This window comes from Corylus avellana, chromosome 4 (assembly GCF_965113065.1).
Source record: "Corylus avellana chromosome 4, dhCorAvel1.hap1.2, whole genome shotgun sequence".
NCBI classification, from domain to species: Eukaryota; Viridiplantae; Streptophyta; class Magnoliopsida; order Fagales; family Betulaceae; genus Corylus; species Corylus avellana.
In genome coordinates this window covers 28,306,013-28,332,010 of record NC_142493.1, presented here as the reverse complement: position 1 = coordinate 28,332,010, position 25,998 = coordinate 28,306,013, and the positions used below count along the sequence as shown (strand labels likewise).

At 34.0% G+C, this 25,998-nt stretch overlaps 2 protein-coding genes across 12 annotated transcripts; both read right to left on the bottom strand.

Annotated features, from left to right (window-relative positions):
- Window positions 1-761: 761 nt before the first annotated feature.
- Window positions 762-8,055, bottom strand: LOC132178685 (HMG (high mobility group) box protein with ARID/BRIGHT DNA-binding domain-containing protein). Of its 8 annotated transcripts, XM_088515786.1 has the most exons (8): window positions 7,330-7,837; window positions 7,143-7,218; window positions 6,793-7,044; window positions 6,382-6,460; window positions 4,974-5,130; window positions 4,770-4,895; window positions 1,774-2,180; window positions 1,167-1,659 (listed from the first exon to the last, which is right to left on the bottom strand). In XM_088515786.1, the coding sequence occupies exons 3-8, from the start codon at window positions 6,960-6,962 to the stop codon at window positions 1,267-1,269; spliced, it is 1,332 nt and encodes a 443-aa protein (XP_088371912.1). In that variant the 5' UTR covers window positions 6,963-7,044; window positions 7,143-7,218; window positions 7,330-7,837; the 3' UTR covers window positions 1,167-1,266. The 8 variants fall into 8 exon arrangements, with proteins under 8 accessions (XP_088371913.1, XP_088371912.1, XP_059447168.1 ...); XM_088515787.1 differs by lacking the exon at window positions 7,330-7,837 and having other exon boundaries at window positions 762-1,247; window positions 1,319-1,659; window positions 6,793-7,302; XM_059591185.2 differs by lacking the exons at window positions 7,143-7,218; window positions 7,330-7,837 and adding an exon at window positions 7,869-8,055.
- Window positions 8,056-11,016: 2,961 nt separating this feature from the next.
- On the bottom strand, window positions 11,017-15,568 carry LOC132179071 (uncharacterized). 4 transcript variants are annotated; one of them, XM_059591700.2, is made up of 5 exons: window positions 15,431-15,568; window positions 14,502-15,305; window positions 12,414-14,002; window positions 11,921-11,985; window positions 11,017-11,233 (listed from the first exon to the last, which is right to left on the bottom strand). In XM_059591700.2, exons 2-4 carry the CDS (start codon window positions 15,226-15,228, stop codon window positions 11,935-11,937), a joined length of 2,367 nt encoding a protein of 788 aa, XP_059447683.2. In that variant the 5' UTR covers window positions 15,229-15,305; window positions 15,431-15,568; the 3' UTR covers window positions 11,017-11,233; window positions 11,921-11,934. The 4 variants fall into 4 exon arrangements, with proteins under 4 accessions (XP_059447683.2, XP_059447682.2, XP_059447681.2 ...); XM_059591699.2 differs by having other exon boundaries at window positions 11,926-11,985; XM_059591698.2 differs by lacking the exon at window positions 11,017-11,233 and having other exon boundaries at window positions 11,575-11,985.
- Window positions 15,569-25,998: the final 10,430 nt, after the last annotated feature.

Below are 25,998 nucleotides of genomic sequence, written 5' to 3'. Positions count from 1 at the left end.
ATTCAAAATGGGAATAGAATGTGGGAGGAGGCTTGATGAGCCACTTTAACAAGGATAAATCGTAAAATTTACTATATATACTCTCTTTTATTACATCTAACGGTGTATATGATACCACATCATTTAAAAATTTTAAATAACGTGACAATATATTCACTATATGACAACATACACATTAATAGATTAGTAAAATCTAATTTGAATTATAAAATAAACCATCACCATTTCACTAAAATATATGCACTCTATATTATATGATATAACAACAGGAAGTTGTCCGCCAGTTCCGGGTCCTGGCCTACTCAATTGACAGGACTTGCAAAAAACTAAAGAATTCATTATAACATTATAATATTGTATCGATGTCTTGCTTAGCTTAGACAACAAAAGAATAAAAAATAGAAAAATAGTTTCAACCACCTCATCTTAATTAACAATATGATAATTATAATAATAAAACCAAAGAGGTGTACTAAGATCAGATCTAAACTCATACAGTAAACCTGACATGCTTCTCTAATCGGCAGCATCATGCAGTGAAAAAGAATGCACTATGACTCACCAATCTTTCAGCAATTGTAAATAAATAATAAGAGCATTATGACTCGCCAATCTCTATGTGAAGTAAACCATCCACCCCATAAAAAATAAGTACCAAATGCAGGGGAATATGACAACACTTTGAATCTAGTTCAATTAGGAAAAAGATTGCCCTGCTAATTTGTAGACTCAGCCTCCCAACCCAGACAACATTGCAGATATGTCTTAAAATTTGAGGGCCCTTTTGATTTGCTAATTATCAACACAGTAAACCACAATCTAGTTTGGGAACATATCAACACAACCCAAATCGTTTAACTCTGGAAATGCATCAAAATTTTCATGTGCTACAAAACCGCCTCTAGTTGGCCAAGACCTCTATCTGACTATATCCCAGTGAAACAAGTAATACAATTTGCAACGGCATGCCGCATTTACAAATAACACGAGTAAATGGTAAGGAAAGGCCTGAGGAATAGCTAATAAACCGTACCTAAGCATAAGCAAAAGCTAGAATGGACAAATTCAAACCCTACTCCGTGTAGAAAAATGATTTCTTCATACCTAAAGTCACCCTAATTCGTGTGGAAAAACTTTAATGCTTCTCAGTAGATATTGGTTCTTTCGTTGTCCCGAGTACGGTGTCACCTAAGATTTCTTGTGCAATTTTCTCAACCTTGTCATCTCCAACATCATCTTCCATGTGCATGTTACTGGACTCAGCAACTACAATTGGTTTATGGAACTTGTTTTTTCCTTTTTTCTTTCTGGAGATGCATCCATATCTGAATCCTTCTCTGCAGTCTTATCATCCTCCATTTTTTTTCTTTTTCTGCCTTTTGGAGATGCATCCATATCTGAATCCTTCTCTGCAGTCTTATCATCATCTTCGGAATCACTTTTACCAGAACTCTCATTGTCAGGTGTGTGAGGAGAGTCCCCTCCCTCATTTTCTTCAATGTTTGCATCTGCATCCACCAAATTTGCATCTAGTGCAGGAAGCCGCTGTTGCAGTGGTACTGCATCACTGATGACTTGACCAGTCCTTAGTCTCTCCCTGTAATCCTCCATCTCTATTTTGTATCTTTCTTTATCTTTAAGAGCTTTCTCCTGATAAACCTGAAACCATATATTTCAATGCATGCTTTAAAGTACTCTCAGAAGTGGATTTAAATTAAAAGATAGTATGATGAGTTGAAAGTCATTAGAAATGAAGATAAAACATAGTCTTACCGCTTTTTCAGGCTCTTTCAACTTGTTCCACAGCTCACCAATCATTCTACTGATCTCTCTGTCCTTCCCTGGATGCAGTGGCTTCAGTCGTGCATGCTGCTCGGCAAAGAAGAAATTATACCCACTTCTGTTAGGTTTTGGATGAGCTGGATCCCTCTTTTTCATCTCAGATTTCTTCCTACGGCGGCGACGATGGATGCCTGGTACAGAAGAGGCATTGCCATTCTTCTTGGCAAAGACACTATAGTTCTGTGGCACTTGCTCTACTGCATCCTGTGGAGCCAGATAAAGTACACCTTTTAGCTCCTCGGAGCCTATTGTAACAGTAACAAGGTATCCACTTTCGAATTTCCCATCAATGACCCCTATTACAGTAACAGGAGACCCTGAATACGATGGTGACCGTGCTGCAAACGCCAGAGAAAAGGGGCTTTATTTTGTTAAAGATGTAATTTCCTCAAACAAAAAAATCTATCAAGAAATATAAGATAAAATCTTCACACAAAAATAAGCAGTCAAGGATAGGAATACCCCAATAACCTATTTGTTGAGAATAATCACCAAATATCCCATTTCATTAGCAGATAAGACATGAAATGATAAAATAAATGAAGAGAACAAAGAAGACACAAGTTATTCTTATAACAGGCTAGAGGGTAGTAGCTACCATGACACAACAACTTGTTTTTATCTTACAATCTCAGCAGTAACAGACCACAACTTAATGAAAGCAATTAACTCTTTCGACAGACACTCCAGAAACGTTTCCTGCAGGGAGGGGAAGGGAAGAAAAAAGAAAAGGACAAGCATATCCGGTTCTCAAGTTATTTCCAAAGCATCTCAGACTACTAAAAAAAGGTTTTTTTTTTTTTAAAGAAGTAATCGCATTTCATGAAAAAAGCACAAGAAAGTACATATACTCTATACAAGAGAAACACTTGACTGGAAAAAAAAAAAAAAAAGAGCAAGGAAATCATGAACATTGCTCAAAAAACTGTTCATTATAAGTTGTGGAATATATATTTCTTTTAGTGACTAGATGTGGACAACGATTTTTGGGTTTAAAAAACCATAAGTATGAAAATTATTCATTGAGGATATGCAACACATGACTGAAAGCAGATGCAACCAAAACAAAAACATTTTTCCACAAGCCACGGTAGATTCAATTAGAAGAAGAAAAGTTTGGAGCAAGGAGGAATGAATACTGTTTTATTCCACCATGATCCTTCATACATTTACATGGGTTCAAATAGAAAATAATTACAAACTATCATGGAAAGGTACTTATTGCATATTACAATTAGAAATAAAATAAGGCAATCAAATCATGGGGAATTAAGGATCTGGCTTACATCTTATAAAGAGAATAACAGGACATCTCCACTTAAGAGAATGGACAGTCCAACTTGAAGAGCTGTTAATTTAAGGTAGATTGAAACATCCATCTACCGTATGAGCCTCAAAAACTTTGTAATCTCTAGCAGTTAAAGAACACTTCCAACACAACATTGATTCTTTCTCTCTGTCTAGTTCATTTTGTTTAGATTTTCTCATCTGGGTATCTTCTGCTAGAATTCAAATTGATCCATTTGCACTTTATTGAAGAATATCAATTTGCTTATTGCCTTAATTCCTTCCCGTTCTTTAAGGGCACTTCAGAATCCCTCTCTCTTGTTCTTTTAATATTTAAATTGATTTCTCATCTTAAACTTCCTCGGAGTTTTCATTGAATGATTATTGTCTTTCAAAGTCATTCCTTTACGTTTATATAGCATTGATTTCATCAATAAAATGCAAAAGGAAATTTTAGGAAGTGATACAATATTTAGAGAAAAAAGTTCAGCAATGCCAGTTTTGTAGAAGACCCAGACGAAAACTTTTGAAATTGATGAGACCTTTGAGATCGATTTGACTTCTATTAGAAGATAGCCAGATGAGAAAATCTAATATTTATTCAGAATCTGAAAGTAAAACAGAATGAACCAGACGGAGTGAGGCAATGCTGTGCTGGAAGTGTACTTTTAACTGCCAGAGATTACAAAGTTTTGAGGCATGTACGGTAGATGGAAGTTTCAGCCTGCCTTACATAAACTGCTCTTCAATCTAAACCGTCCATTTTCTTAATGGGGATGTCCAATTATTCTCTTTACATGATGTAAGCTGGATCTGAGAATTAACACAACATATCATAGGTTTCCATCTTTAACAATCTCCCTCAAGTTTGAGCACTAACTCTTCCTTAATAGGAAAAGCCCCACACGTAGAATATTTAATTGAAATAGGAGAAGAATGACATAGACAAAGTTCAAACTTAAGACTTTTACTATGATAAAAGAAGAAAGAAGAAGAAGGAAAGTTTGGAACAAGGAGGAAAGAATATTGTTCTATTCCACTATGATCCTTCATACGTTTACGTGGGTTTAAATAGAAAATAATTACAAACTATGATAAAAAGGTACTTATTGCATATTACAATTATAAATAAATTGGAATAAAATTGGGCAATCAAATCATGGAGAAATAACGCAGCAAATCGTAAGTTTCCATCTTCAACAGATTCAATAGTTACAAATTTGTAGCTTATGACTCATTCTTATTCTACAACAACAAAAGCACCTTTTCACTCATATTCAAGTAGTGTAAACATTATAAATATTTCACCCAAAGCCACAGAGATCAGGACGATCTAAAACAACGAAAGCACCTTTTCACTCATATTCAAGTAGTGTAAACATTATAAATATTTCACCCAAAGCCACAGAGATCAGGACGATCTAAAACATGTGTGTATATATATATATAAAGGAAAATTCCTGCCAAGAAAGATAGAGCTCTCATTCTACATAAAGGAATAGAGAAAAAAATAAAAAGTAAAAAGACACCAGGATTTAGAAATGGCAAAGAATTCATAACTTATACTAAAGATGCATAGAACAATGTATCCTATTTTTCCTCCAAAATTTTAGGAATTGAAAAGAAGAAAAGGCAGAGACCTCTAGGAAGTTCTGCAGTCTTTGTCCTTTGTTGCTTGAGCACAGATGCTTGGGTTTCTGATGTTGGCTGCAAAAACTCTGTTCTTTGAGCTGGCACTGGGGTTGCGGATGGGCTCATCAAAGAATCTGCCAAAGGCTGTTGTATTATAAAACTGAATCCAATGATGTTTATTCAAATGAAAGCTGATTGTTTTATGCACAAACCAGAAGACATAGAGACCCGGGCCTTAAAATAGTATATTTGTTCATAGTGGTGAAGCAATGACACATAGTACTTCCGCAGCACAAAAGAAGCATTTGTAGCTGTTGAAGGGAAGTTGAAAATAGCAGTCACTTCTTTCCATCTTCTCTCCCTAAGAATCTGCAAAATCCATTTTGTCAGTTAAGTAACTATATGTCTAACACATCCCCAGTGAATATTAAGAAAATAATAGTCACTTGTAACAACCTTTATATGGATGATAAATATCTGTTTATGATACAAACTAACTACAAGTAATATGACACCCCATTTAATTCCCAAACGAACAGGGAGAACACAAGAAAAACAATTATTTATAAACTCTAAACTGCATATCTCGATTGTTATCTACTAGAGCTAGACTCCAGTAACATTGTAGAGCCATAGGGGTTAGATTCGAGAAGTTAAATAATCAGACTATTATCAAGCAACAAAAGAGTAGGAAAGCAATTAATCTGCACAATCAAACCCAGCATAAGAGATGAAAATTCTCAATAATAGCTTGTGACAAGTCTACAGGCCAATGGATGGAGACCTCTTCCAAAAACCTAAAAAAAATGTCTCATCCTAGTAACGTCATGTGGTACTGGAGCACTGCACGACTTGGACTTGATGGAGACATCAGAGGTTTGGAAAGAGATTGTAACACCTCGGTCTCATATTGAGAATATGAGTAGCTCACATAGTGAGTGGTTTATGAAGATACTCATAGGTGTTAAGTCACTTATAAAGCTCAGTTTTACCTAGTAAATATGTAATGTGAGACTTGGTACCCATAAATGTCTTCATAAACCACTCGCTCTATGTGGACTATTCAATTTTCAATATGGCACTGGAGTGTTAAAATCTCCCACCTTAAACCCCTAACATCCCCTGTCAAGGCCACATCATACAATGTTCCAATATTAGATGGCGTTATTAAGTGGCTCTGATACCATTTGTAATGTGTTACGGAGAAAATCAATAATTTCATTTATGTAAATACAATAAGCCTTTACAAGGATGCAAAAGTTGCGTTGTGCACGCAATCACTAACATCTGGTAAACATCAAACAAAAGATTGGGACAGCATGCTCTTTTAAATACAGAACACACACAAATTGAATTTCATCATTCATCCAACTCTACAAATATGTAAAGACCAAAAAACCACCAAAACTTGTTAATCACTTGTGAATGGAAGTGTTCTGACATTGCATCTTTAGACATTTTAATAGCACTACTAAAATTTCAAACAATACATGCATGAATCCAAAACATGATACAAGATGACATTGAACTTTTAGACAACTGATTCACCTGTGGAATGGTTCAAATCAAACTAATTACAAAAGAAACTCAACTACTCAGTCGTCAACACTTTCATATTACCTTTTCAATTCCCCCACGAGAAGTTACCTCCACAAAAAGTCGATGCAAGTCTAACTCTTTACCTCCAATTATGGGAATCCTACAATTAAAATGTACAAAGAATATCAGTGGTCGAACAGAAAACTTCATGAAACATACGCTAGTTCAAAAAGAAGAAAGTACAATGCCATACTATTCATAAAAACAATGCCATACTCATAAACAGCAGTACAGAGCTAAAGAACTCAGAAAACACATCAAAATTTGAGATGATAAAGCCAACTACAATACAATTCTAAAAAAGTTATAAAAAGAATTATGCAAAAAGCACTACTTTGGTTCATTGTATTTCCTCTTCTACAAGAAATCATGACTTGATAATATGTTTGTGTCAAGGCATAAGGTTGAGGGAGGGAGAGAAAGAAAGCTTACATGAACTTAGTCCCCAAAGAAGTATGGAGCTTCTCCAAAGTAGCCATGAAGAGATTAGGACTGGCTGCAACATCTTCATATTGTGCAAGAGGTGGAGGGTAAGTATGATAATCAGAGGATGCTTCTTTCGTGAGCAATGGACTCTTACTGGCACAAGAAGCTGATGCCATTGGCAACTCGACCCCACGACCCCAATCTTACTCCGTCCTTCCCTGTTTAAGCATAACCACTGTACTCTTCACTCGATCTTCACTGCACAACAAAAACTAATACAGGTGAAGGGAAAAACAGAGAGAGAGAGAAAAGACTTCAAATTCAAGAAACAGCCAGCACTTGTAGTTAGAACTAACGGCATGCAAAAGGCAGAAAATAAAATCAGAGGAAACCCATCAAGGACATCGCCAAAGCTCCACTTTCAAGCAAAATCTGGAGAAATGAGAAAAGCCGAAAAAGGGAATAGAAAAAGACAAGCCCATGAAGATAAGGGAGTGGGAGGATATAAAGAAGGAAAAAAAAAAAAAAAACCATTTAAATCACCATGCTGATTGCAACTGAGAACGGAAACAAGAAGGCAGACCATCTTGATGAGAGCCACAACAACCCCAGCTGATAAAATATAACTCCCAGTGCCGAGGGAAAGATTCAAAGCCCAAGAAAAGCCAATGGTACAGCATAGCTGTCATAGCCATGAATTCCTTCTGATTACCAAGGATGTTACAGAAAGAATCCATCAAAGCTACGGCCTTTATGTTAACCGGAGGCTAAAAAGAAGACACCCTTTTAGGCTATATGCCGCTACGGTAATAAAGACCCAAATATAAAAAAGTTCTTCCTCTGTCTCTGTCTCTCCCTCTCTGCCATAGTTTGCAGGCCTATGTAACAGGCTTATACAGGCTATGACTCTGCCTGACATTCGAAAGATATTATGATATCTAATAGGTACTGAACAGTTGTACACACGCATATATATGTAATTAAATATATCTCATCTCGTATCAAAGGCCAACTATTTTTCCTCTTCTTCCTCTTTCCCCATTATCTGACACTGTTTCAGGCTAAAAAGATTCGGAAGATACCATTACCATGAGTTGGGGTTTGTGGGGGAAGTGTCCATCAATCAAAAAGTCCCCCTTCACTTCAACACTCTGACCTTTGCCTAAAGGGGACCCCCTCCACCCTGAATTTTCAAATCGGCAGTGCCTTCCCTCTTTCATGGAAGCCAAAGAAAAACAAATAACAAATAATAAGAAGAAAATAAAGATTACCCACAAAAGGAACTATGGAACAAAGCACTGTTCTTTATTTTATATGTGAAAATATAATATATGTATAAAATAAATAATACTTATAAGAATATAACAAACAAACCCAGATGAAGAAAACGACAGACAACAACAGTATTTACATTAAAAATGAAATACATTAAGGAACTTACCAACAGTGAGAGATATGAGCATGCAAAATGAAATACATTAAGGAAGAAGCTTAAGGCTAAAACCCTCTATTTTAGTTATTATTATATATTTCTCTTTTTTATTTTTTTTGGAGGGTATCAAATGGTGGAGAAGAAAAAGTAACCCTAATATACAGAGCTACTACTGAAAAGACAAAGTTGACCCCATTAAGTTGTGGTACATGCCTAGATGCTGAAGGGTAGTTCTGGACTTCAACAGCCCTTAATTAATAATCAACACCTATAAAGGAAAAACATAATAATAATAATAATAATATTTATGTGATTACAGGTATAGTAATGGAAGTGGGTGAAAATTGAAAAAGGTAACGTGTGGATCAGTAAAACGTGCCCAATCCAATTGACTTCCCCGTTTGAAACGGCGTAATCTCAAAGGGATAAGAACCAAATATAACGGGATTTTGTTTAGGTGCACTAAAAACAATTACAAAATAATAAATATTTCTTCATAATTTTTAATGAAGAAAAATCTCTTATAATAATTATTTTAATTAAAGAGCTTGGGTGGTGAGATATGGGTGCCGTAACAATAGCTCCATGGGAGTTTGATAGAGGCATTTTCAACACTTCAAAATTAGTCCCACCCTCACATTATACCTTCCTTATTTTAGGATCCCTCATATATATATTTTATAGTCAATTCTCAATGGTCTTCCTTCAAAAATATATGAAGTATGTGGTTATATTTGGACAACATGTGTATAATAGACCGAGGTGGTAGGTCATATAAGTAGGTTCTATTTGTGGTAATACATCGACTAGGGTATATCCTTGTCAATTGGTTGCACTTTTTAAGGATTAAACATGTAATTTCAGTTATAATTTTGACATAAGTTTGTAAGACCATCTTAGCAGACCAGGTAAAATGGCTCGTATTAGTTAAATTTAGTTAATATTGTCCATTTTAGATTAGCAGGAAGCTAACTAAAATGCATTTGGTGCTACGTTGAATAGCGAAAGATCATTTCTTTAATATTTTCTCTCTTTATTTCTTTATTTTCTCTCCATTTTCAAGAGGTCACATAGGCAAGAATATATATATATATATAATCCAATAGAGTTTGTAAAATAATGTTGCAGTTGCTTGTATTCCATAATTTTTTCTATCCCATGACAGCTCATTTTGTTGTTTATCAACCTTAAATCATTGCAAAGTTGAAAGACTATCAATTCATAATAATGAATTTGACATTCCAAAAAGTAACACACCATTGAATTGGAATGCCGAAACTTCACATCCCAAAGAACATCCTTTTAAATCTCCAAGAGTTCAACATGAAAAACACCTTTGTAAATCTCTAATAGTGGAACTCTAATAGATTCATTTTAAATCCTCCACACTTGATGCTAATGAAGTTAATGTTTCTTCTTTAAAGCGAGATATATGATTTGCAATGCGAGACTAGTCAAATAAACATGTTGAAATAAGATAAGCTTATTTCAAAGCAGATCCATATTAAATTTGTTTTTCAAAATATCCACTTTCTGGATTTAAAAATAAAAAATCGTCACTTTCAAGCTTCTTGGCTCACATACTTTTCATATTGGCTTGAATATTCTCCTTTAAAGGATGTCACATATTGTTTACTATATCATGCACAAAGTACCGAACATATTTTAAATAGAATAATGCTACACGTACTCTCACTTCTTTATACAATCTTTAAAACCACCAATGATCCATTGGTGGTTTTACAAGCCATCTTGGGTGTGAAAAAATTGTGTAAAGAAATATGAATAAGTATAACATTCATCTTTTAAATAATTGACTGCATGTGAAAACTTTTATTAATGTTGGTTATTCAGTGACATGCATTTTAAGGATGTACTTCTAAAGGTCATGATAGGACCATTGATTCAAAAAAAAAGTAATTCTTTTGAGATGATTAAACTTTTAACATCACACAATGATAAAGTTGTAAAACTTGTTTTGAAAAAGATAAATGTTATTAAACATTCTCAAGTATCCATTTCCTAATTGCAAATACGTGGGTGATACATTCACCCGCCAGCAGATTCCAACATATCACACTAATAGAAATAAAACAATGGAAAAAATACATTTTACACCCCCAAGTTGTACAACTTTTTTTAAAAAAAAAAATTATATTTTTTACTCTAATGTTCAAAAAATTGGCAAAGTACCCCAACCAAGTTTCTGAAATTTTTAATTTAATCACTCTGTTAATAACTTTCATCTTCTTCGGCGGAAAAAGGCCCACCTACACTGCACGTGGATTTGTGGGTTTTTAGATGTTGAGAAGTCCTAAATGCCCCCATTTTTCTTGAAAAAAATAATCTGAAAAGAGAAAAAAGCATTTGGAGGTAGTTAAGCCACGCCTATCTGGCCAAGCCCTCGAGGTGGCCTAACCACCCCATCTAACAGAAATGGGAGTGGTTCGACCACCCCGAGGGGCCAATTAAATGGCCGAGCCACCCCCAAATGGGCCATGGGGGTGGCCTTTTTTTTTTTAAATGGGGAGCATTTTGGAAATTCAACAATTGGACATGGGACATTTTGGGGATGTTCACACCTAAAAACACGTGTGGCACACGCGGACCATTTTATATTGGAGAAGACGAAAATTGCATATGGGTTACATTGAAAATATTGAAAACTTGTTTAAGGTAAATTGTAAACTTTTAAACATTTGAAAAAAAAAAAAAAAAAGATACAACTTCGAGGGATAAAATGTATTTTTTCCTAAAACAATTACCAACAGAGATAGGTGATAACACTTCATCTTTATTACAACAATTATCCAAATAGGGAAACCAAAACTCGTGAGAAAGAACTAATTGTAATACAATCACCAAAATTCTATTCAGAACTGGCACCTATAAAGAATAGAAAGTGGTCAAAATTGGGTTTCTACACCTACAAGTAAAACTTTATAGATCATATCCAATTATCACCATGATCCTGTTATCCGTGGCAAATTATCCAGCATGCAGCTTCATACATGCCTATGATAGAAAAAACATCAATTACATGCTTTTGAAGGGTTTGATTATTAATCTTTTCACATAAAGGAACCAACATCACAGTTTAGATAGCTGCATAATTTTACATGTCAAGTGAAATGTATGCAGATAACTAATAAGAAGTCCAAGTATCCAAAAACACCAAGAAAGTTACATACATTTAAGTATTTTCTTTTTCTTTTTCTTTTTCTTTTTCTTTTTTCTATAGATTAAGGCTTAGTTATAGAAAACCCTAATGAACTTCAAGTTATTTCATTTTACCACCTCAACTCTAGTGTTGTATGGTTAACATCCTAAAGTTTCAAAAAACAACACCTCCCCGGGCAAGCAACTGCTAGAAAAATTGATAAAAATAATCTCATATGTTACATGGAGGCAAATGGGGTAGAAACGACATTAATAGAAAAGTCACTAAAATAGTTGATTAAGACGCATCACGCATGCAACTATTTTCATTTGTTTTAAAGTGGTAAGTTAAGAGAGTGGGTAAGTTGCCACTCCTACAGACTTAAGAAGCATATTTAATAAACTGAAAAGGAAAGTATTGGAGGTCTCTGAAAATATCCCTTCTTTTTTTTTTTTTTTTTTGGGAGGGGAGGGGTTCAGTTAACTGGAGCTCTGATTTCCTAAATGCAACATAACCAGATCCATCATCTAGGTGTGAGATACCTTACATAAGTCCTTCAACGTACTCCTAAAGATGCACTGCGCCAACATCTTTTCTTTGACATAACCTGAATACAGATAAGCTTTAGATATCAACAGCCATTATTTAGGGAGCAATCACTTACTAAATGCTTCTTGTGGAACTCCATAAATTCTTTACAGAATAAAAAGTCCAATTGATGAATAAAAGAGTTGCTCTAAGAAATTTAATATCAATAAATGATTTCAAACAATATGTAAGGAAATATATGGCTTTGAAGTTTAGACAATCATCACTAGTTGGCTAATAATTTGAAACTCTAAGGAGACTTGATGATGAAATCTCCCAAATGAGCTACAACTTGGTATATTAGCACATAGACATTGTATATTAGCGATCCAAGAAGGTATAAGATCCTATATCTACCGATAGAAGAATACGATGTCAAGGGGATACATATGTATTGCTACTTCAAGTATATAATAAGTATGTAACCATGAAATTTTAACACCATACCTTAGAAGATGGTGGGGGCAAAGAGGCCTGCCGTACCGCTTTTCCAGGCTCTGTTAACTGACGAATCTCTTGAAGCTGACCCACTATATCCTCCAGAAGTTGCAACTGAACTTTTTCCCTTTCCTTGTTCCCCGAAGAGAAGTTGAGCTTCTCTCTTTCTCCTTGCACGATCCTTAGTCTTTCTTGAAGCCACTCAACTTCGTTATCAATTTTTAACCTTTCATTATCAATTGGAGACATTGAATTTCTACGAAAATCAATTGCAGACATTGAATTTCTACGAAAATCTATCGCAGACATTGACTTTCGCCGTAAATCAGAAACCGGAGGTTTGCTACGGGATGGAACCTTTGGAGGCAGTCCACTAGTTATATCTGGCCTGCTTAAGGTTGGACTATCACCTTTTCTACAAAGGTTTAAGGAAGCATTCCTTGAAAGCTGTTCACTCTTCTTTATACTGTCTTCCCTAGACATATGAGATTCGTCATCAATGACATGGACATCATGAACACAAGGCTCTGTGTCACCAAATGAGCTATATGTAACTTTCTCTTCCTGATTTGTATATGCAATATTAATCTTATCTTCATTACAAGATTCAACCGTCTTTGTTGCCAACCTTTGGGATAGACTCATATTATCACTTTGCTCATGTCCTTCCCTAACTGGTTTAATGTTTCCCGCATGCAAATTAAATCCTTCCTCAGTACTTGACTGAGTTAATTGTGAGCATGCCTCTATTGTATGCAATTCTCTATGTTGAGTAACTGGATTCTCATCCATGGATACCATTCCCTCCTCTCGAAACTCATCACGACTTAAAGAATTAGGCTGCTTGTCAATGCTTGGATGCCTACGAATGTCTCCTTTCTTTGAAAAATCAGCATCGTCGTCCAATTCCGGGTATGGCAGTTCTTTCCCAAAAGCAAGAATACGGTTCTGCAATGGGACCTCATAGTCTCTAGAACTACTTGTGTTTTCCAACCTTTCCTTCTCGTTCAAGGATTTGCTAATATGCTGTAGCATTAGCATCTGATCTTCACTTGAATACAACAAAGAAGAAATTCCCGGTTCTTGCATGGCCTCCATATCAGCATCCAATTGATCAGTTCCAAAAATCATTTGCCTGTAAGCTTCAACTTCCTTCTCTAAAAAATGTTTTTCCCTTTCTCTCCTCAGTAAGATCTCTTTGAGAATGTCCATTTCCTCGGCATCATAAGTAGATTTTTCTTCTATCATCCTGTGGTATTGCTTAGCTTCCATTTCAATTAATGCCTTCTCCTCTTGTAGCCGCAATATCATAGCCATGGCCTCATCTGCAGCACTAGCAGCAGCACATCTTTCTTTCTCAAGTTCAAGGTACAGAGCAGCACGAGTAGCATGCTCTTCTTCAAGTGCTTGTTCTAAGACCCTAACTGTATGTGTCTTATTACTATCAAAGCTTAGCTCCCTTTGTGTGTTGTAGCTGGACTCTTCAACACGTAGTGCCTTCTTCTTTGTAGATTTATCTTCATCAAAAGATTCATTCAATTCAATGCCACATGAAACTCTATCCTGCCAAGAAATGTCCACAAGTGCTTCCCAGCCATCTAAAATCAAATAATTATCCACATCAGATTCAACATCAGCATGCATGGTGTAGAATAAAAGTAAGTGAATATGCAAGCATGCAGGAGCCTTCTATTCAAAACATTACTTTTGAAGTGCTTAAGGCTTATGCCTGGGAGAGAAGTAAAACTATGCTCATTCAAAATATCAACATGCATGGAGTAGAAGCACATGTAGTTAGTTGAGTTCACTAACTAAAACTAGGATCGTTTGCAAAATAGAGATCTTAATGCTTATTCCACTGCAGCCATTAAATACCACTTGTTATGATCAAAATACGATATGCATTGCTAAACCATATGACTTTCAGAATATAGTACTCTTTTCTAACAGCAAAGGTGATTATCACATACACTTTTGATTCAAGACAGAACTTTAAAACTTAAACTAAAAGAAAATGAGAAAAATTGAAGTGCTATAACAAAACGGACTGAAAACTGAACTAAAAGCATAAGTAACACTCATGGGAAATGCCATCACCTCCAGAATTAACAGGTACTGAGCCGCGTTCTTCAGTAATCTCAGTCCCTATCTTATAAACACTGGAGGAAGTCCAACGACCATCTTTTGCATCCAAGCATAAAGGATCATATGATGAAACTGTAGAAGACTTCCCATAATCAACAACCCTTCGTTTGTGGCGCTGCCGAAGACCAAGTCTCTTCCTATGATCTGCAGCCCTTTTACCCTTAAGATCAAACCTTCCTTGCTTCACGGTTGGCGCGTTCGCCATACCGAACTCAAAACCAGCTTCGTAGCTTCCCACCAAACTTCTCCCAGCAAAATCTTGTGCCTTCTCCATATATGAGCTACTCGACGCTTCACCTTCCTTCTCAACATGCTTGTTCTTACGATTTCTCCCATCCACCCACCCCAAATTAAATTGGTAATTCGGGTCGTCAGCCAATGTCAAATCGAAAGGGAACGTGCTCTTCACCGACAATTGAACGGAAGAGGTTTTCTCCCGCGGGCAATCCACCAATGCTCTTTGCAAGCAGGGACCACTTCTAGAACTCCCAAAATGTCCCTTGCAAGGACACGGTAGACACAATCCAAACAAACCCAAAAATTTCGAGGCCAAATAAGCCAGAGTTGATGCACATAGCAATAGAAACGCTATCCCAAGATCAAGAAATGCACCCACTAGCTCGCTAAATGTCCATGAATGTATTGCCCCACACGTCATTTTTCCCGAAAGCAGCGTCATTTTCTTAGAAAAAAGTTTCTCACCACAAGTAATCCATCAAAAGAATGCATGAACTTTCTTTCCAATCGCAGAAATATCTGAAATTCAAAACAAAAACAGAGAGAAAGTAATGAATCAAACTCACCATTTTTATTTTCCATAAAACAAGGGCTAGAGAAACAACAAATTTTGAGCCTTTTGTATAATTACAACAAATTTGAACCTTCGTTTAATCATATTCCATTTCCTTCTCTCTTGCTTTCAGTATCTTCTAAGCAACCAAACAAGGATTGGGACAAACACAAAGAATGATGATAACAACAGCAATGCTAAAAACAAGGAAATGAGAAATTAATAGTAAAACCAACTTGGAAATGGAAAAGTTCGGAAGATTCGATCGAAACCCCTGATTTTGAGATTATTATGGAGCATGTGTCAAAAGTTGAGCGAAGAGTTACGAAGGTTCAAAGCGTTTTTTACGTTCCCGAGGATGATACGACATCGTTGGTGGCCCATTGACTTGGTCTAGTCAAGATTCGTGAGATCTTATTCTTCTCCTTGGCTCCCTTGTTTATGGATCTTAAAAACATCAAGGAAAAACTTCACTTTGCCACTACGAAGTTTCACTGATTTTACAAAATTTTCTTAAACTTACAAATTTTTCATTTTAAATCTTTAAATTTTCAATTACTCTTAATGTAAACTTTTCTGTTAGATTTTAAATGTTATATGACGTTTATACTCTTAACTTTTGTATAAAATTTCAACTTTCAAAACTTTTTTTTTTTAAAAAAAAAAAATGAAAATCAATGACATTTTGGTCTTTTTATGTATTTTCAATGGCTAAAATTAACGGAAGTGTTATAATTGAGAGTAATTAAAAGTTCAAGTGTCTAAAATAAGAGATTTGGAAGTTCATAGGGGTTTGTAAAATCGGGTGAAAATTTAGGGAGTCAAAGTGAAGTTTTACCAAACATTAAAGAGCATTGGATTTCATTTTATCGCTCCGTACAGCCGGGAAAATAAAATGATTTGCGGAAATATTACAAAAATCATAAAAACTAAAAATTTTAAAAATAAAATAAGTTAGACAAAAAAATATGACTATTTTAATTTTTAAAGTATGATTATTATGTTTTACACGAGCTGAATACTTTGTGAATAATATGACTAAGGGCTTGTTTGGGATTGAGTTTGAGGAATCTAAAAGTGCGTTTAACACTCAAAAAGTCCGTTGAAAAAAAAAAGTAGTCGTTTGGTAAAATAATTAAAAACGTTTTTAAGGGTTTAAAAAGCTTAAAAATTGTCAAAATGCACTTTTGACAAAAGTTAAAAAATGAAGCTTTTGTCAAAAAACGTTTTTTGACTTAAAAAGCTCTATTTATCAAACGTAATTCCAAACAGATACTTAGAAGGAAATGCAAGTTGAAAAATGTCATTTGGACCTACAATAACCATTAAAATAGAGTAATGCTACAAATCATGCTTCCATCCTATTCTCGTCTTATTTTTTATTTGGTTAAATCATGTGACAATGCACATTAGTTCTTAAAATTTTATTTTTAGTAATGTTGCGTTCTACAACCCCATCTCACAAGAACTGATGTGATAGTGCTCACTAGTTTTTTTTTTTTTGGTAGGGTTGATCCAATTGTCAAGCTACATACTACACATTTTTACATATTATTAATTATCAACCAATAAGCGCAGTTTTTTTTTGGGGGGGTGGGGGGTGGGGGGGGAATAAGCTGGTTGAGACATCTGCACTATCAGTCTAAGAGAATTAGTCAATTTTCAATTGAAACTTAATAACTCTAAAGAGTTTATACTGGTTTTTTGTACATTCAAACTGCACAAATATAAGGTGGTGGTTCAATGCCATGTCCTAAGCCAAAGGGTAAGAAAGCTGCTGGCCCTACTGCTCATAATTCAGTGCCTTCTCCTAGCAAAAATGGTAAGAGGGACAAACTCGATGTCGCAATGGCCCTAAAGTGGCCCATAATTATTCATCAATTTTTTCAACTCTCAATATTTTCACTTTTTACATTATATCAATTACTACTATTCAAATAAAAAAATTACTACCAAACAAAATCCTTTTATTTTTCAGTATCAGACATTTTTATTTTTTTATTTTTTTCACATCAATCAATTTTTACTAAAGCTCCAGTCCAACGCCAAACAGCCTCCGAGGACTAGGAAAGTTGCTGCTCATACCGATCCTGAAGCATCATAAGCAAAAGAAAAGACCCAAGTGGCATCAGTAGGCCTTTTACTGTGTTTATAGACTTGTGTTTGGCAGTTTTCTGTAGAGTTGTAGTAATTTAGCAAATCAGATGTTTAATGTACTTTTTTTATGGTGCAGCTGTTGGGTTTTATCTCTTTAGCTGTTACACTTGTTATAACTGTTAATAGTTTATGGTAAATCAGCTGCTAAATGTTCATGTTATGGTATGAAGTGGGAAAAAAAAAAAAAAAAACAGTTAAGTTGTACATAATAAATTAGACAAACCGTAAATTTTTCAGCTCAATTAGTTGGAGACCGCGCCTCATAAAACGGAGATCACTAAATTGAATCTCTCCTCCCATTTGTCATCTCCTATATCAAAAAAAAAACCTGAAAATTTTCCAAACAAAATTATTTTATTGCACGTGCTGGTAAAGAAAAAGGCCGACATTTAGAAGTGTCCAAGCCCACGTTGATTTCACGTGTGAGCTTAGGCCCACGTTGAATTAGAACAGTATGGAATATGGATGGTAATTGTGGAGCCCCGGAATTCATACAAGCATAGATTCATTAGATTGTCCAAAACGATGATTTTGTTCTTATGAAGTTGTGATTGTTTAAGAAACAATTCACGAACAAATATCACCTCATTTAATGAGGGACAAAATTCATATGGATAATATTTGCATGAGTAAAAAATTATATATTTTTTTTAAAATAAAAAATAAAAAATAAAAATAGTATAAAATGAGAAATGTTAGACAGTCAAACAAATAAACTGACGTGATAAAGATTTTTAAATTAAAAAAAAATGCAAGTATTTCTCCCTTATCTGACGTGAGCACTTACCGTATAAAATATGTATTAGCGCAAAATTCTTATGTTACCGTAACATGCGGCGCCGGCTAATGCCTAATGGTTGCCTATGTCAGTAGAGCGTGGGTTCACGCGCTTGAAAGCAGCGTGTAATTTTGCTCGTTTGCAGCATTTGGCGGTCTTTTTATATCTCCAAGGTTGAAAATGATATGGATTCGGCGGTCTTTTTTAAAAGAAGAGTTGAAAATATTTGAAATGAAAATAAGAAATTCCTGTATTTAATGTCCCACTGTGTTGCCATCACCTTTACAGCCAAACCGCTTTAATGCCTTGTTTTATTGCCCCGGAGAAACAAATAACTCCAAGAAAATCGCTACAAAAGAGGAAGCAAGAAAATTACTTTCTTGTGGTCGTGTTGGGATCCTAGGACAAATTTTTCTTTCTAATTAAATTGAAATTGAATCAAAATATTTGATTTTCATATGTATTTTTAGTAGAGCATTAAATTCTGGGATTATTTTAAAAATACATATAAAAATCATAAAGAGGGTTTTCGTCCGAACTTGATTGGAGAAATTTCATTCATTTTGTCTATAAAAGTAATATGTGTTCCTTAAACATGTGAAAAATGCATGTTTTTTTAAGAGAAATGTTAAGTGTTCTTCTAATGTTCTCCAAATTGTGATGTGGCTTTTAAAATCACCGTTAAATTTGAGATTATTATTATTGACTTTTAATCTATTGGTAATTTTAAAAGTCACATCACAGTTAGGAGAATACTAGAAAGTTGAAATAAATTTTATTAAAAACTCTTGTGCATCTCACATGTTATTAAAAAAATGGGACACATGTGGCTTTTATAGACTAGATTGAAAGAAATTCTTCCAACCCGGTTTGAAGAAAAACTATGTCCAAAAATCACATGCACTTTGAATTTTTTTGTTTTTTGTTTTTTTTGTGTGTGTGTGTGTGTTATATTTGTATTGTAAATAATTAAGAATTATGGGCAAGATGAAGCTGTTTTTTTTTTGCTCTTTCTTATTGGTAGAGGTAGGTATCTAATACGGAACACTCATAAAATTGTTTGCCTATATTTTCTCTTATTCTGCTATTATATTTATATATATTTCCATAGCTTTATGCATCTGTTTAGAATATAGGCTGCAAGAACCCGAGAAATTTTCATTCCACACTTGGGCAATCTCGAAGAAACTAGACAAGTCATAGACCAACAAGAGTCAAACTTAAATGGTTTGGGTAAAGAAGTAGTCTCACCACTGATATTGAGGATAATTGGATTGCAATCAAATGATGAAGTAATGAGTTAGGTGTGTCACAGTAGCGAATTAGGATCCAGAATAATTCCCTGTCCGAATCAATTTGGGTAGATAATGTGAGAGGCCCCATTTAATATCTTTCTGCTCGATTAGGTAATTGGACAACCCAAAATTTATTCAGAGTCCCATGTAAGGTTTCTCACATTACCTACCTACCCAAATATTTGATAGTAGTTTTAAGAAAGAGGAGCCTCCAATCATTATTTGCAAACTTTCATCAAATCTGTCTTTCATAATTGCTAACCCAGAGCGCCCATTTGCCCAGGTAAAAAAAGGTTGTTAGGAAACCAAATCAATCAAACCCTTTAATTAGTTTTTAATTGCAAATCTTAGTTGCCAAAACAAAAAGAGGTGCAAAGCCATTTCTTTGACTAAATCAACTATGTGCAAGTGATTTAGCATGATTTTATTTTGATTTTTTATACAATTCCTACCACAAGCACTTCCATGGTTTGACTCTAATATTAATGGCCCATCTATTATCCTATTTTGTGATTAAGGACATGTTTAAGATTGAGTTTGAGAAATTTAAAAGTACTTTTAAGTTTTAATATTTAAAAAGTCCGTTTGAAGAAAAAAATATTCGTTTGATAAAAAAAATAAAAAGCACTTTTAAGGGTCCAAAAAACTTAAAATTGGCTAAAACACACTTTTGATAAAAGCTTAAAAATAAAGCTTTTGCCCAAAAACTTTTTTTGACTTAAAAAACTCTGTTTCTTAAACACAATTTCAAACAGATTCTTAAACGGTTCCTTAAAAAAAAAAAAAAAGGAAATTCATGTACCAATCCAATTTGTATATTTAGGTTTGGTAGAAGCGCAATTGTTGGAGATATATATGGTTGGTGTTAAACCAACAAAAGTGTAAGAAAATGACGTTATTTCATCTTTTTGAAACTGATATTATAAATTTGCAATTGCTTTTCAACGTTTTGGTGGATCTAACTTCTTAGCAGTGCAACCACTGGGAGATGTGTCCAATAATATGTTGTCATTGCCAACGTATAAGCTAGAGCTAGAGTCTAAAGTCTTCACCTAAAGGAATGTAGGCGTGGAAAATATGTGTTTTAGTAGCCGGATATTGATCTCCATAACCAACCAGATCACTTTTCTCAGGCTTTATATTGCTAATCAGCCTGAGACTCTAGTGATAGTTTAGGACCACTATACTTCGTTTATTGTTAATTAGGAAATATATATATATATATATATATATATATATATAAAGCTTTTAAGATATGTGGATCACTTAAACTTAAGGTGAAGTCAGGGAAATAGTCAAAATAAATTGGTCCTTTATGAAGACTAGATTCAACGACTCCTAACATACTAGTGTTGTAATCTCTATGTCTTGCATCTCTTAAACACAAAAGTAAAGAGACATTAATTCCTAGACAGACTAGGAGTTTTACAGCAACTTGAATTAATCCTATGTGAAGGAAATTCATTTTCTTTTCTCTAAGTTTTTTAATTACTTCTTTAGAAAGTAATTGACATGTATCATGATGTTTATTTAAAGCATAGACTTGTTCAACTGTTTTTACGCTGTAATCATTGCTAAAAGACAAGGGTGAAAAACTTGATTTATAAATTTCTTTGGTTGGGACTTTGAGTATGTTCCAATCATGTGAATCTATATTATTTGCTTAAGGAATGATATGTTAGAAGAAAGCCAACCTCTAGCATTAATTTACAGATTTTATTATAAGTCAATGAAAACAAATTTTAATGTGCATGCTCTTGTTAAAAGTCCCAAAGATTAAACTTTACTTATACAGATACATTATTGTGACGCAAATGTTAGGGTATTAAAATCAGTAGTATGGTCTGAAGTAGAACTTCCATCAGAATGGCTATTAGAAAATGAAAACATTCCAACAAACATATATATATATATATATATATATATATATATATATATATTGATGATATTATTGGTGATGCAAGTGATAACAACCAAACAACCAAATCTTAGACCAAGAATGCCTGCAAGAGATCTCAAAGGTAATTTTCGAGACTTGTCAGGGGTGTTGGCGAGTGTATTTTTGATGTTCAAGTTAGTAAGACTTTTGTGAAAGGAAGAATATTTGAGTAGTGTTTAGAATGAGTATAGCTTGAGTGATTGTTTTCCTTACATATTTACACACTCTGCTTACGTACCCTTTAAAGGCTCCTGATAACCATGTGGTCGCGGGTTTGATTCCCACAAGTGGCCAATTGATGTTGTAGTTGATCGCACCCAAACCTTTGACTGAGGATGCATGCAAGAGAAGTTGAAGGTACGCTCGGAGACTTATCGGTGGTGCCAGAGGGGATTTTTCCAATATTTAAGTTAGTAAATGTTTCGTGTAAAGGAAGAATCTGTGAGTAATAGGGTATTGAGTGTTTAGAATAAATGTACTTGACTACTTGGAATGATTGCTACCTTTACATACGCAGACTACCTCTTCCCCTCGCATTGAATTAGACATGTATCATCAAGTGATAGGGTATAATTTGGTTGGATGTGGCATTTAGTTAACATTTTCTAGTAAGATATGTTCCTTGTCAGGTATCGCCCACTGGTGCAATACAATCTTAGTAGGATAGTGGCACTCAATCTAAATTTATTGCCTCTTACGACTGTTCTCTAATACCTTGGTGGCGATCCTCTACAACGTGCCTTTCTTCATTCTTTGAACAGTTAGGTGGCCGATCTACCCCGTCCATGGAGCTTGTTGCTCTTCGGTCTAATGGATCTCTATGGTTTGGGTCCCTGTCAGGTGCATCCAAATCTATGAGGTATAATAGTAAGATTGGCCAGAAGTAAGCTTGCTTTGGAATAGGCTCTAACTTCTTTATCAATAAGGTCATTTATCACCATCATCACAGTTAATATTAGTAGTGAAAAATCATCCTAAATGGCATATGAATTTTTCCTTTCTTTCTTTTTTTTTGGGATAATGAGAAGTAATTTTGATCGTGTTAATCACATAAGATTAATTAGAGTGTGTTAACACACCAAAAAACTCCGTATACTTGAGTTGCCCGTCACACAAACACTGGGTTAATAAGGAAATTAGAACCTTAACAAACAATAAAATATTTTTTTTTAAAAAAACATACTAACTTTTTAGTTGAGAAGAGAGGGGAGATGTATGAGTAAATTTAATTATCAAGTTAAAAAAAGTACGATAACTTAATTTAAACTTACTCAAAACATAATGTATTCTCTCATCAATTGTCATGACAAAATGTTTTTTAAGTCAATATATACCAACTAAATCTATGTCACCAACATGGTCCACCAACCCCTCAAAGAGACAACACATTACCTTAAAGGATCCACCTTACAAGTAACGACAGAATTAGAAAGAACAAACATTGTCACATATATTGGATTATATCATAAATTCAAGCTAATTAATACAATTAATGGCACTATGAAACTGTTGAAATTCGACAGGTTTATCGATCGGGTCCCTTAATTGCTTGATTCATTTCTTAACTTCTATATGTATTTCTGCATTATTTTATTTATGTCTTTTATATATATATATATATATATATATATAGAAAATGCTAGATTTTTTTTAATGTTCTTTTGGTGTTCTCTCAACTGTGATGTGGCTTTTAAAATTACCAATAGATTAAAAATCAATATTGATAATCTCAAATTCAACGATAATTTTAAAAGCCACATCACAGTTGAAAGGACACCAGAAGAACACTTAGTATTCTATATATATATATATATATATATATATATATATATATATATTGTTGAGAGTTCACCCATTTTTCAGTTTTTGGTTCTCACGCTCTCTATTTCTTTTAGATCCAGAGTTGTAAGGATCTCCCTTTAACCAAATTCCCTATTATATTAGAAAAAGAAAGGGGTGTGGGGGAGCTTGTTTGATGACCAATATTACATGATCAATTTTAGGATATAGTTAGTATTATCATAAATTTAAATTTCATTAGATGTGGAAACGTGGGAGGTGTTACACAAGACCAAATATCTTTTCACAAAACAACAGTAGTAGGCCACCCAACCAAACTAACATGCACCACATGCATTAATTAAATAAAATAGGTCCCCCCCCCCCCCCCCCCCCCTTTTCTTTCTTTCCTTCTTTTTTTTTAAGAAAAAAAAAATCAACTTTCCCACTATTTTTGTATTTCACTACTTGTCAGTTAAAATTTTTTTAACAAGTGAAACTCAATATGTGAAATATTGACCGAGACATGATTCGAACTCATGATCGCTGGTCTGATATCATGTTAAATTACTATTTATCCTAAAAAATTAAACTGATAAAAAATATTAATTTAATTATTTAATTTATATTTTAACAATTGTGCCACCCTCGAGCGTGCAAGCTATAGGCTTATTATTTTCATGTGAAATATGGTGCAGTTCTTTAACATTAATAACCGTTAACAGTAAGTAACCATTGTTTCAAGAATTAAAAATCGCTCTTATATACTTGCATATAAAGTGATGATTTCATAAATTTTAAATACTTTTTCTTCTTCTAATAAACATTATTCAAAAAAATGTAATTAATATTTTTCATGGAGGGAAAAATTTGAAACCTAATTTTAATAAGAATGAAAGGCTACTAAGAGATGATGGCCATCCCCTATTGACAGCTGAGAGGTAACTTTCGGTGTAAATGTAAATTGGCCCCCTGGCCATAGAAATTGGGCTCCATGCAAAAGCCCAATCTCAATCAAAGGGGCCCGCAGTCAGCGTCCCAACTGTGCCGATATTGACATTTTTTGGCCGCACTGCCTGTGGATTTGGTAACACCTCGAGATTTGTCATTTAATATATCATTATATTACATATTTTTTTCAAGCGCTTTTGATTTGATTGACATTTTAATGTATATCACTTAAGACAAAAACTCTTTTTCTTTCCTTTAAAAAAAAAAAAAAACACCTATTTCTTATGAGTAGTTCCCATATTTTGGGTTGAACTCGACCTTAAAAATCAACTTTAAAAAAATTATATTTATAAGTTTGGGGAAACTTTACTTTAGACCTTTGAACTATCATGCAATTTAACATACCTCCGAATTTTAAAACCTCTCAATTTGGACCTCTGAACTTTTAATTGCAATTAATTTGAACCCATTTGTCAATTTTTGCCGCTAAAACTCATAAAAAGATGAAATTACCCTTCAATTTTCTTTTTATTAAAAAAAAAAGAAAGAATTTTTTTAAAAAAGGGTCACAAGGTGGCCCACCCCAACCGTGGGTCACCTTGTAATTTTTTTTTAATAATATATTTTTTTAAAAAAATTAATTTGAAATTAAGAGTAAATTTAAAATTTTATAAAAAAGTCAGGGACATAAACGTCATTGTGTCATTTTTAATGTTTAAAATTTGACGGAAATGTTCAAATTAATTACAATTGAAAATTTAAGAGTTCAAATTGAGAGGTTTCAAAGTTCATAAGAGTATGTTAAATCGCGTGATAGCGCAGGGGTTTAAAGTGAAGTTTTCCCTAAAAGTTTATATACACATGACTAAAGATTATAATAAGGTATTAACCGGGTTTTATAAGTAATTTTAAAATAATAATAAAAATATAACTAGCATTTTTTCCCGAATCGTCGGTGCAATGCCATTGGATACTAGGAATCTTTTTTTTTGAAGAAATAGTTGGGTTGGCAATAAGTAAATTGAAAATCTTGGTGCACTTATTCAAAGGGTGTTGCTATTAAATGTCAAGTGTGCTCTCCATTACTTTCCCAAAAGAGTCGCTAGGGAGTGGTGCTCTACTTGACAAAGATGTTAGTTAATGAGTTGCTGCCATCTCTAGTCGGGAGCCTACATAGTGCTTCTTGTCGAGGAGAAGTGTTAGGAAACTAAATAAATAAATTTTTAAAAAAAAATTAAAATTAACGTAGTAGATAAAAAAAAAAGAATTACATTTTTTTAATTTAAAAATTTTTACTATTTCAATTTAAAATTTTTTTTAAGTTCATTTATTTAGTTCTCTAACAGTTATCCTTTCGATTATCCCCGACAATATTAAGATTCACAAAATGACAGATTCGACAAACCTACATCCGACCTACAACCCCTTTCTTTTTGACAATCTCATATTCTCATCCTAAACTCACGCTGCCTCACGCTGCCCCCCATTCAATGTGACACGTCATTTTAACAGTGTACGTATTGATGCATTTTAAAAAATAATTTAAATTCCAAATTTAAATTTGTAATATATGGTACAAGCACTTGTACGAGCCTGAATACAAGCAATGTTAGATATCAAGTATTAAAGAGGTTGCCATGCATTTAATAAAGCCAGCATGTAGTCCATGCGCATATAAGATTGGATATAAGATAAGTTTAAATTTAAAAAAATTTATAAACTGATGTGGCATAACATGATCGGATATAAGATAAGTTTAA